General features: G+C 40.6%; 1 protein-coding gene across 1 annotated transcript; it reads right to left on the reverse strand.

Moving 5' to 3' along the window:
- Positions 1-485: 485 nt before the first annotated feature.
- LOC115173439 (borealin) lies at positions 486-6,165 on the reverse strand. The gene is made up of 11 exons (XM_029731496.1): positions 6,054-6,165; positions 5,709-5,800; positions 5,457-5,585; positions 4,661-4,707; positions 4,458-4,533; positions 4,295-4,368; positions 4,002-4,081; positions 3,810-3,905; positions 3,502-3,631; positions 1,742-1,828; positions 486-1,086 (listed from the first exon to the last, which is right to left on the reverse strand). The coding sequence occupies exons 2-11, from the start codon at positions 5,794-5,796 to the stop codon at positions 1,051-1,053; spliced, it is 843 nt and encodes a 280-aa protein (XP_029587356.1). The 5' UTR covers positions 5,797-5,800; positions 6,054-6,165; the 3' UTR covers positions 486-1,050.
- Positions 6,166-13,239: the final 7,074 nt, after the last annotated feature.

Here is a 13,239-nt window from a genome sequence, read left to right on the forward strand (position 1 = left end):
GAGTGTGACTCCAAATCCAGACCTCCATGGGTTGATAAATTGGATTTCCATTGATTATTTTTCTGATTTTGTTGTCAGCACATTCAACTATGTAAAGAAAAAAGTACTTAATAAGATTATTTCATTCAGATCTAGGATGTGTTATTTTAGTGTTCCCTTTATTTTTTTGAGCAGTATATACTGTACTCTATGCCATCTACTGCATCTTGCCTATGCCGTTCGGCCATCACTCATTTATATATTTTTATGTACATATTCTTATTCATTCCTTTACACTTGTGTGTATAAGGTAGTTGTTGTGAAATTGTTAGATTACTTGTTAGATATTACTGCATGGTCGGAACTAGAAGCACAAGCATTTCGCTACACCTGCATTAACAGCTGCTAACCATGTGTATGTGATAAATACATTTGATTTGATCTTCATCTAGGCTAAACAGCAAGCAGTGGTTCCCCAACTTCCACCACACAAATAAAGACATTCACCCGAGAGATGAAAGAGTTTACTTTGAGAAAAGTGACCAAAATGGCATTTACATTAAAACAAAGTAATGTAAAATTTCACTGAATAAATGTAAAATGCATGGACCTCTAAACATTTCCTCATCCACACGGTACAGTACAAGTTCAACTGGCAAACCTCAACCACAAGAGGACAGACAAAGTGTTATTGATGAGACGAAGGTATGCAGCATATCCTTCTCTTTCACTCACAGGGCACACAAGTAACTTTCAAACATGTTAGACTACTTGAGGGGAAGTGTAGTTAGGGGTTTATTAACGTTGCTCATATTAAATCTTGACATTTCATATGGAAGACTGCATCCCTGAAAAATAGCCCGTTCCAAGTGTGGTCTCACGTGCTTGGCATCCATTTTAAAACATTTAAACCATAACAGTGAAGAGCGCAAAGATAACTACACAAAAGCAGATTTGACAGCTATTAACAACTATGTATTAAAAGAGAAATATACAGAGAATTGTTTTTTTTGGGGGGGGGGGGGGGGGGGGGGGGGGTCGTGTACAAAAAAAGGACATAGGGTGAAGAGGTCATTCGGAGGATTCACACAGCGTTGTGAGGCGGTTCTGTGGAGAGAAAAGTGAACGGGAGTTATGCTAACGGCTACTGTTTACACAGGTTTGACAAAGAAATCCACTTCAACTGCTCAGTAAACATGAGGAATATGTAAACGCCGTCCTAGACGGACGTGTTCTGAAAGAAGACAGGTGGAGGATTATAATAGATACCGCATTATAAAAACAACCATACGATGTGCAATTCACATTTCTATATAACAAAAACGCATACCATTTACAGTACTGAAAGATGGGATGGCGTTATATTCAGGGTCGTTCTGAACAAAATGAGCACATACTGTGAGGAGAATTTGCCATGAATGATATACCTGAATGCACACACAACTCCCGTTTGGGCCAACCAAAATGACAATGCATCTCTAAAGTGCCTTGTGAAAGCTCAACACTCGCTCTTATTTTGACACTTAGCTAGTCATGTTGGCAGAAGAACAAGCTTTCAAATGGCGCACCCCGATCCAGATATGTAATTGGACCGTTGATGTGCAAATGTAATCTTTAGTGTACATCGTTTGGAGATTTCTCCATAACCTGTTCGCTTTCGACTGCTTTTACGGTTACGCATAATGCATCCCTTTTTCTTCTGTTAGAAGCATGACATATAGACATGGCCATATTGTATAGTTCTATTTGGTGAAGACCGTACCTGAAGCAGACGGATGCTCCTCATGGCTGTCTCATCCAGCTGTCCCAGGTCCACAGTGTCCATCTGACTGGCCAGCAGCTGAATGCACTGGAACCAAAAATACTCAGGTCAGCAGAGGCACTTTATCTTAACACACAGGAAATGTGCCAATCAATCATGTCGTCAAGTACATATATATAGAAACACACACGCCTTCAAATTAGTGGATTCGGCTATTTCAGCCAAACCCATTGCTGAGAGGTGTATAAATCTAAGCACACAGCCATGCAATCTCCATAGACAAATATTGTCAGTAGAATGGCCTTCCTGAAGAGCTCAGTGACTTTCAATGTGGCTCTGTCATAGGATGCCACCTTTCTAACAAGTGAGTTTGTCAAATTTCTTCCCTGCTAGAGCTGCCCTGGTCAACTGTAAGTGCTGTTATTGTGAAGTGGAAAAGTCTAGAAGCAACACTTCGCGGCTCAGCCACAAAGTGATAGGCCACACAAGCTCACAAAATGGGACCGCCGAGTGCTGAAGCATGTAAAAATAGTCTGCCCTCAGTTGTAACACTTACTACAGAGTTCCAAACTGCCTCTGGAAGCAACGTCAGCACAAGAACTGTTCGTCGGGAGCTTCATGAAATGGGTTTCCATGGACGAGCAACCGCACACAAGCCTAATATCACAATGCCAAGCGTCAGCTGGAGTGGTGTACAGCTCGCCGCCATTGGACTTTGGGGCAGTTGAAACGTGTTCTCTGGAGTGATAAATCACGCTTCACCATCTGGCAGGCCGATGGACAAATCAGTTTGGCGGATGCCAGGAGAACACTACCTGCCCGGTGCCAACTGTAAAGTTTGTTGGAGAAATCATTATTCCTGGGGCGGTTTTTCATTGTTCGGGTTAGGTCCCTTAGTTTCAGTGAAGTGAAATCTTAACGCTACAGCATACAATGAAATTCTAGACGATTCTGTGCTTTCAACTTTGTGGCAACAGTTTGGGGAAGGCCCTTTCCTGTTTCAGCATGACAAAGCAGCACAAAGCGAGGTCCATACAGAAATTATTTGTCGAGATCGGTGTGGAAGAACTTGAATGGCCTGCAGAGCCCTGACATCAACCCCATCGAACACCTTTTGGATGAATTGGAACGCTGACTGCGAGCCAGGCCTAATCTCCCAACATCAGTGCCCGACCTCACTAATGCTCTAATGAACTTGGAACTCTCGACCCGCTCCACTACAGCCCCGTCAATGTGAATGGGGGTGTGTTCGGCCCTCCTTTTCCTGTAGTCCACGATCAGCTCCTTTGTCCTGCTCAAGTTGAGGGAGAGGTTTTTGTCCTGGCACCACACTGCCAGGTCTCTGACCTCCTCCCTATAGGCTGTCTCCATCTTTTGCCAATATCAGTTATTTTTAAGTCTTGGTTCCAATAGTTTCTATTTTTTCCTTAGAGATTGTCAGTTGGATAGGTTCTCTGTAAGGTTTTGTATATCTTAACTAACATATGAGTATCTTTTTCTGACTCAAATAGGAATCTCTCAGCAGTGTGCTGATGACAAATCTTTCAGGTTGAAATTTCATGATATAAAACTTAAGTTGCATATTTGAAAATGTCTACATTGGTCAATCCAAAAGTTTTTTTTTTGTATTATGTCATGGAAATAATTGTACACATGTAACAAACAGGGGTTAGTGAGGGTATTTAGCCAAGTCAGATGGTCGTGCATACTGTTCAGTAAGGATCAGTCTAAAAATGGAAGGCTGATGGTAGCCCGCTTACCTCTCCGTTCCCCACAGGGACATTGATGACGATATCATTACCGCCTCCTGAGATGGGGGAGCCGTTGACCGAGATACTGTAAACCCTCTCCTTGTGGCGGGGTATCCTCACCGCTGGGGTCTTGGGAAGCCTGGGATATATGACGACAACAAGTCAAGCAGTGTCCACTAGCACAGTGGTACCCAATGTGTCCCAACTGGAACGATTTACTAGGGGAAAGATTGGATAGACTGTTCTCTAAACAACAACCAGCTTCAGGCAAAACTTGTCATGGACAAGCCGCGGAACATTACCTACTGCCACTTTACCTGGAGTCGAAGCGTGGTGTGATGAGAGGGGTAGGGCCCATGAGGGAACTGTCCAACATGTTCCTGGAAGGAGTGACCAGTGGCTTCCTACTGGACCTGAACACAAGTGGCAAATTAATATTAGCAAGTCATTTGCGTACATCCATAAACACATGCTAAAATATTTGCAGATTCCGGCTGAAAGGGTCTTACTTTCTGATGGACGAGTTCCGCTTGCTGACTGACAGTGCTTTGGCTCTCTTTGACGTTGGAGGTTTCCTAGTTGATTTACCCTGAGAAAGAGAGAAGAAATGGGCGATGAGGCAACAGTGCAAGTCTTCAGCTTGAGCTAGTCATGGCTTGGCACTAATTATGACTTGGACTATAATTTGGAATAAAATGCAAGAGCCTAAAAGAAAGGAGGCTATTGAGGACTGCATTGAGTCTGTGAAACTAAACACACGGTAAGTCTCCCTAACCTTGCCAAAAAAAAATACAGCACTAACCTTCTTCCCTGTGGCCGTAATAGTGTTCTCCTCATCCTCTGAACTTGTCCTGGCTCCACCCCTTTTCAACATTGCTGCAGAGGGGAGCAGAGTAACTTTAACATCCAGTGGGATTCAAAGGAGACACATAACCTATAACAACTGGTATGGAGCAAATACTTACCTTTTTTAACAGTCTTGGGGGGAATAGTATGGACTTCAGCCATAATGCTCTCCACTTGGGCAGCCTCCTCTACTTTCTGGAAGTAGACAAATAAGAGAGAAGATTGACTCTGGTTGGGTGACATTTTCTGGGGTGTCAAAACCATGGCCCGACTTAAAAACCAACAGTTTATGAAATATTCCATTTTAATTTAGAAAACCCACCTTGGCATCCTCCACTGGTGACACGGGTGACTTTGGTTTCTCTGACCCTGAAGGGATGAAGGAGAAGTGGCAGTTTGTCAGATAAAACATCTCTAAACCACCTTTCGCCAAATCAAAATTAAAATCATGTCACATGCGCCGAATACAACCGGTGTAGGCCTTACCGTGAAATGCTTACTTAAGCCCTCAACCAACGATGCAGTTAAGAAAAATAAGAGTTAAAATAGTATCTACATTTTACCCCCAAAAAAGTCCAACAAAAAAAGTTGCAATAAAATGAATAACGAGTGAGGCTATATACAGGGGGTACCGGAACAGAGTCAATGTGCAGGGTACAGGTTAGTCGAGGTAATATGTACATGTAGGTAGGGGTAAAGTAACTATGCATAGATAATAAACAGCGAGTGGGGCGGCAGGTAGCCTAGTGGTTAGAGTTTTGGCCCAGTAACCGAAAAGTTGCTAGATCGAATCCCCGAGCCGACAAGGTAAAAATCTGTTGTTCTGCCCCTGAATAAGGCAGTTAACCCACTGTTCCTAGGCCATCATTGTAAATACCAATGTTCTTAAATGACTTCTAGTTAAATATATACATATTAAAAAGCAGCAGCACAAAAGGGGAGGGGTCAATGCAAATAGTCCAGGTAGCCATTTGAGTAACTGTTCAACAGTCTAGTGGCTTGCTGGTAGTTGTTGAGCCTTTTGGACCTAGACTTGGCGCTCCGGTACGGCTTGCTGTGCGGTAGCTGAGAGAACAGTCAGGTGCATACTTCTTCACTTAGCTAGCCAGCTAACTTACCACAATGCTCAAGCCAGTTCATCTGTCTCACTGCCTTAGGCAGCTTGATCACAGCCATGTTGTAGAAGTTGTCTGCATCTTTCAGGAGGCTGTTTGTCTTCTCCTTCAGCCTTTCAACAACGGTTTTAACTGCAAAGACAACGTGTGATTGGATAAGTTACACCAAAGTGAATTCACAAACGTTGTTTTATGTTCATATAACGTTAATGGCTAGCAGCCAACTTGCATCTACATGTTCTTTGTCATCCATACCCTCACTGTCGAAATCTTCGAGAAAAGCCTCCAATTTGTCCAACTTGGGGTTTTTACGTTGTTTGGTCGTCCTCTTTGGTCGTCCCATGACTCTGTACATTGGTAACGTACACTAAATTAGTAATGGTGCTTGGGCTAGCAAAACAGGTAAAATGTTGCTAGTTACTGTTAGCTAGCCCTTTTCCGGAAATGTTGTTAGCTTGGCATGCATCGCTAACGTTAGTAGTTAGCCAGATTGAAGCTACTCCGTTTAAAAATGACTGTTTCACTTCAGATTTGAAATACAATGCAATGTTATTCTAAACATTGAGATTGTTTGACACATTTAATTTCATAATGATTTACCTGGCGATGTTTTCTTTATTTTTCTAGTTAGCGAGTTAATCCTGCTGCTCCCTCTCTTTCCAGTTGGCGAAATTTTCAAATTTCCACGCAGACGCAGAACATGCCGGAGATCAGCCAATAAGGACACGCTTTTGCTTGGCGTCATTTTTGACCTATAATTTCGAAGAACGTCCATGTTTACGTCACTTGTCCTGAATGTAAACTAGGAGGCCTGCGTTATTGTCGCTTTACCAAGTATTGAAGAAAAAAAAAGTCTGCTTGGAGAACAATGAAGAAGGTATGGAATTCAGTGTTGGCTGAAAGCAAAGCCTTTAATGGTTTCACTTGGAAACATAGAAGAGCAGTTGAGGGCGTTTCAAAAGATCCAAATTGCCAACACCTCTCTTCACACCTTTCCTGATCTTGCACCAGCGTCTTCACTTCAAGCTCCTACAGGCAGTGGACAAAATGGAAGATACGTGGTAGCTCACTCCATAAACTCATGAGAGAGCTTGAAAACATTTTGTAACCACAGATGACCCTCTTATTTCTAACAGGTGTTATCTCCAATCTGTGCGAGATGCTATCAGTAATCAGGTGTCCGGTGCGTCCCTGTTGTATGAGCAGAATATAGACACCCTTGCTACCTGCACCCAGAGATCTGCAGTCGCTCCATCCATCGCTGACATGTTGGAGTGGCTTCAGGATGCGGGGTGTTACTATCGTCAACAGTATCCTTTCTGATGCACAATACATTGTCATTGTGAGCATACCACTAGACTGCATACTGCCGAGGAAGGCTTGATGCTGAAACGCATCACTTCAGTTTGTGGCATTATAAATCTTGAAATCTACCATTTGGTAAAGGTTGTCCTATTGTTGATTTGTGTGAGAAAGATAGTTTTCATCATCTGCATGCACAGGTTTCTGAGAAGAAGGAACGTGCTGCAGACACTGAGGGCTGATGACCTCTGCCTTCGGGAAACTGCTCCCAAGAGGTCTGGGTCCCTGAAAACAATCAGTGAAGAAGCGAGCATATCAGGTGAACCTATATATGGTGCTCTATTTTCCGTATATAGAGGGCCTTCAAAAACTATTTACACCCCTTGACTTTTCCCCCAATTTGTAGTTACAAAGTGGGATTCAAATGGATTTAATTGTAATTTTTATCAACGATCTACACAAAATACTCTGTCAAAGTGGAAGAAAAATGCTTACTTTAAAAAATATATATATATATGAAAAATAAGACACTAATATGTCTTGATTAGATGAGTATTCACATCCTGAGTCAATACAATGAATGAATGAATGTGTTATTTTTGTGTCAAATCGCCAATTGGCAACCCATCCCTTATGGGGTTAATTGACACATTAACAAACATTACAATAATTCACTGTGGTAATTAAATGATCATTCTTCTTCTGGCATTCTCTGCATTGTGCATCACATAAAGAGTGAAAAAAATATAATACATCACTACATAATAGTCAATAAGGTTATCCAAACAATAATTACATCCCTAGAGAAGTACAATATTATACATACAGTCTCACCACACACGCCTTCCATCTCGCCTCACAGGTGTCCCAGCCCATGTCCCCTGTTATTTCAAGTATAAGTGCAAACTTGTGTACACCTAAAAAGTAACATACTGCTCTGTTATGAACATGTTTGTTTTTAAAATACCTCTTAGCACCCCACACTCCTGCTGAATAGTCCAGAACAGGACATGCGCATGTCTGATACAGTTTGGAGTACATGGCATAACCAATATCTCAGTGTTTTTGTTTTTCCTATAACTTTCCCAAGAGCTCTACTTGCTGAGTCGGCCAGGGCAGTTGTTGCTTATAGAAAGGTAATATGATCATCAATAAAAAGACCCAAATATTTATAAATGCTAGTAAACTTCAGAAAGTCTTCACCAAAACAAAGCTGAAAAACACTTCTCTTAGTGCTGGTTTTCTAAAAGTCATTATGTGTGTTTTTGTCTGGTTAATCACGAGTCTCCATCAATTGACTGCACATAATAACATGTTCTGCAGGTCTTCTTCAGTTTCTGCCATCAAAATAATATCATCACATATTAAAGGATACTTAGCATTTCATCATCATATCTTACTCCAATATTTAACTGTTTCATTTATGTTGCCAAATCATTTATAAACAAAGCAGACAGTCGGTGATAAGGCGTCTCCTTGTTTTACACCCGAGGGTGTGGGAAACCAATCTGTACCATATTCATTAACACGCACACAAGCAATTGGTACTTTGTAAAGAGACTGGATTGCTTGATAAAATTTCCCATCAACCCCTGTCTTTAACAAACTATAGGCTAAAAGATCCCTATTTACAAAATCAAAAGCTTTCTGGAAATCAATGAAACATGCAAAAGTAGGCTTCTCTTCATGTAATCTATTTATTGTACAGACCGAGAAGATATGATCTATACAGGCTCTGGATTTCCGAAAACCCTTTTGTTATTCTTGTTTTGGTCCTCCAAAAATGTAATTAGCCTATTGTTGAGGATGGATGAATATAATTTATAATATAATTTATAAACCGTACTTAATAAACTTATGCCTCTATAGTTCAGTGGCACTCTCTGGTCATTTTTTTTTTTAAGATTTGGGAATGAGATTCACTATAGACTTATACCAAGTGGATGGCAGTGTACTGTACTCAACACATTTGGAGCAAATCATATAGGATGTCAATTAATTTAGGAGATTTTAAAATCTCATCAGGCAGTTCATCAATTCCAAACGCGTTCCCATTTTTTGCAGTGTCAATCACCTTCTTAACTTCTGCCACAGACAGCTCCTCATTTAAATACAGGTTACATACAGTTGAAGTTGGAAGTTTACATACACTTAGGTTGGAGTCATTAAAACTCATTTTTCAACCACTCCATGAATTTCTTGTTAACAAACTATAGTTTTGGCAAGTCGGTTAGGACATCTACTTTGTGCATGACACAAGTAATTTTTCCAACAATTGTTTACTGACAGATTATTTCACATTAATTCACTGCATCACAATTCCAGTGGGTCAGAAGTTTACATACACTAAGTTGACTGTGCCTTTAAACAGCTTGGAAAATTCCAGAAAATTATGTCATGGCTTTAGCTGATAGGCTAATTGACATAATTTGAGTCAATTGGAGGTGTACCTGTGGATGTATTTCAAGGCCTACCTTCAAACTCACTGCCTCTTTGCTTGACATCATGGGAAAATCAAAGGAAATCAGCCAAGACCTCAGAAAAAAAAATGGTAGACCTCCACAAGTCTGGTTCATCCTTGGGAGAAATTCCCAAACACCTGAAGGGACCACTTTCATCTGTACAAACAATAGTACGCAAGTATAAACACCATGGGACCACGCAGCCGTCACACCGCTCAGGAAGGAGACGCGTTCTGTCTCCTAGAGATGAACGTACTTTGGTGCGAAAAGTGTAAAAAATCCATCCTAGAACAACAGCAAAGGACCTTGTGAAGATGCTGGAGGAAACCGGTATAAAGTATCTATATCCACAGTAAAATGAGTCCTATATCGACATAACCTGAAAGGCCGCTCAGCAAGGAAGAAGCCATTGCTCCAAAACTGCCATAAAAAAGCCAGACTACGGTTTGCAACTTTACATGGGGACAAAGATACTTTTTGGAGAAATGTCCTCTGGTCTGATGAAACAAAAATATAACTGTTTGGCCATAATGACCATTGTTATGTTTGGAGGAAAAAGGGTCAGGCTTGCAAGCCGTAGAACACCTTCCCAACCGTGAAGCACGGGGGTGGCAGCATCATGTTTTGGGGGTGCTTTGTTGCAGGAGGGACTGGTGCATTTCACAAAATTGATGGCATCATAAGGCAGGAAAATGATGTGGATATATATTGAAGCAACATCTCAAGACATCAGTCAGGAAGTTAAAGCTTGGTCGCAAATGTGTCTTCCAAATGGACAATGACCCCAAGCATACTTCAAAAGTTGTGGCAAAATGGCTTAAGGACAACAAAGCCAAGGTATTGGAGTGGCCACCACAAAGCCCTGACCTCTATACTATACTATATTTTATACTATTTTTCTATACTCTGACTATAGAAAATCTGTGGGCAGAACTGGAAAAAGCGTGTGCGAGCAAGGAGGCCTTCAAACCTGACTCAGTTACACCAGCTCTGTCAGGAGGATTGGGCCAAAATTCACCCAACTTATTGTGGGAAGCTTGTGGAAGGCTACCCGAAACGTTTGACCCAAGTTAAACAATTTAAAGGAAATGCTACCAAATACTAATTGAATGTATGTAAACTTCTGGCCCACTGGGAATGTGATGAAAGAAATAAAAGCTGAAATAAATAAGTCTCTAAGAGCTTTGCCCACCTAGATTGTACAATATTTGACCATTATTCTTAATCAAATTATTCAAGCTCTGTCATGTTGGTTGTTGATCATTGCTACACAGCCATTTTCAAATCTTGCCATAGATTTTCAACACGATTTAAGTCAAAACTGTAACTAGGCCACTTATGAACATTCAATGTTGTCTTGGTAAGCAACTCCAGTGTATATTTGACCTCGTGTTTTTGATAATTGTCCTGCTGAAAGGGGAGTTTGTCTCCCAGTGTCTGTTGGAAAGCAGACGGAACCGAGTTTTTCCTCTAGGATTTTGCATGCGCTTAGCTCTATTACATTTATTTTTATTAAAAAAAAACACTAGTCCTTGCCGATGACAAGTATACCCATAACATGATGCAGCCAGCACCATGCTTGAAAATATGAAGAGTGGTACTCATTGATGTGTTGTTGGATTTGCCCCAAACATAACACTTTGAATTCAGGACAAGAAGTACATTCCTTTGCCACATTTTTTGCAGTATTACTTTTGTACCATACTGTAAACAAGATGCATGTTTTTGAATATTTTTTATTCTGTACAGGCATCCTTCTTTTCACTCTGTCATTTATGTTAGTATTGTTGAGTAACTACAATGTCGTTGATCCATCAAATTCTGCAACTGTTTTAAAATTACCATTGGCTTCATAGTGAAATCCTTGTGCAGTTTCTTTCCAATCCAACAATTGAGTTAGGAAGGACTCCTGTATCTTTGTAGTGACTGGGGTGTATTGATACACCATCCAAAGTGTAGTTAATACTGTAACTGTAACCAATAGGTGCCCTTCTTTGCGAACCACAGGAAACACTCTCTGGCCTTTGTGGTTGAATCGGTGCTTGAAATTCACTGCTCGACTGAGGGACCTAACAGATAATTGTATGTGTGGGGTACAGAGATGGGGTAGTCATTTGAAAATCATGTTAAAATCCTATTGCACACAGTGAGTCCATGCAACTTAGGTGACTTGTTAAGCACATGTTTACTCCTGAACTTATTTAGGCTTGTCATAACAAAAGGGTTGAATACTTTGATGCAAGACATTATTTTTTTATTAATGTGTAAACATTTCTAAAAACATAATTCCACTTTGACATTATGGGGTATTGTGTGGCACAATCTCAAAGTATTCAATTTAAAATGCAGGCCGTAACAACAACATGTGGAAAAGTCAAGGGGTGTGTTTACTTTCTGAAGGCACTGTAATTACCCTCACTGAATTTAATAAACTAATGTAGTTATTCTGCATCCTCTTTCAAGCACACTGTTTCAAAGTGTCATTTTTCATTGAGTCCTAGTAAAACGAGAGCTACAAGATGTTCGCAAGAGGACTACCCGGTGGATGTGATTCTCTACTTTTCAGATGGTCTACAATTGAACAAAAGACTCAGTAATGGGTTGGAGGGTAAAGGAACAGACCGGGTTTGGGTTGACTTTGTCTTTGGATGTGTCTGATAGGAGCAGAGCACCTGGATGTGAACAAGGCAAAGGACCATGAGGTAGACAGAGCATGTTAAGAATTGTCACAGAGCTCTGCTACAACAACAAAGACCAGGGCCTTATTCACAAAGCATCTCAGATAAAGGTCCTAGGAATCCTGATTAAAAAAAACTTTTTAAAACCCCCAAAAATCTCCAAGCTCAGAGTAGATTTTAAGAGGATTTTAAGACAATGCCCAGACAAACTCAGCTGGTAATCACGACAGTTTAAGGTACCGCAAAGGAAAGATGGTGATGACACTCGTTGACATTGTTTCTCCCCCCATCATTTGCAACAATCGCAATCAGGCATCGGCAGCTGTGAACTCTATAGCACGCTTCAGACAACCACGGTGAATGAGACTGTACATGTTCATGTTGCAATGGGAAAACGTTTGATATAATTTCACGTGACACAATCACTTCTCTTATCGCCTAATATATTGGTATGCATAATTTTTTTTTTTTACCAATTCCGATGGTTGTTAAAAGCATCATTTTGACAATATTGCCGTTATATCAACACACTCGTCACTCCCGTTTAAAAGCTAATTCGCTTTGGCACGTCGGCCTCAAGTCACTTGCCAATAATGTTGCATACAACTCGTGAAAGGTCTATCATTTTTATCGAACACAAAGTCAACATAATCCCTAGATTCCTTCAAGTGCCCAATTTAGGCATATTTTTTGTTAACGTGGTATTGCACTCCAAAGGAATAACTTGAAATACCAATGTATGTAATTCAATAATCGAAATACATTTATTTATTAACCTATTTGTTATAAGTATTTAGGCATATCATGTGAAATCATCGGTAAAGGCACAAGAGATACTGTTGTACTGTAGATCTAGATCATTTATGGATTGACGATAGAATTAAAAAAAACACGAACAACTCCAAAGCAATTGCATGTGGCGCAGGAACCACTGACTCACTGCATTTGTTGTTGTTATTGATCAAGACACCTGCTGGTAACTTAACTGGTTAGGACAGCTCACGAGGTGTCCTAAATATCTGTCCACTAGGTGGGACTTATGACTAAAGAGGCTTCATGCATTGCTTTTATTTTTTACCCATAAGAGAATGAGTAAAATGTCTCTATTCTCAGCACTTATGACCAATTGTCTACTCTGAGATGCTTTGTGGATATGGGCCCTGAGCTAGAATAGTAGAACCTCTGACTAAGCAAAAAATAAATTCTGTTGAAAAACAATTGAAATGTCATGGAGTATAAATTACATGAAAAATTATACAATTTTTACACCTGTTTTACTATGTGGTTTATTCAGGATGGCTGCCTTCTCCCCTTTCCTCAGCTCACACATTTGCCCTAGCTGCC

Source organism: Salmo trutta, chromosome 34 (genome assembly GCF_901001165.1).
Source record: "Salmo trutta chromosome 34, fSalTru1.1, whole genome shotgun sequence".
In the NCBI taxonomy this organism is placed as follows: domain Eukaryota; kingdom Metazoa; phylum Chordata; class Actinopteri; order Salmoniformes; family Salmonidae; genus Salmo; species Salmo trutta.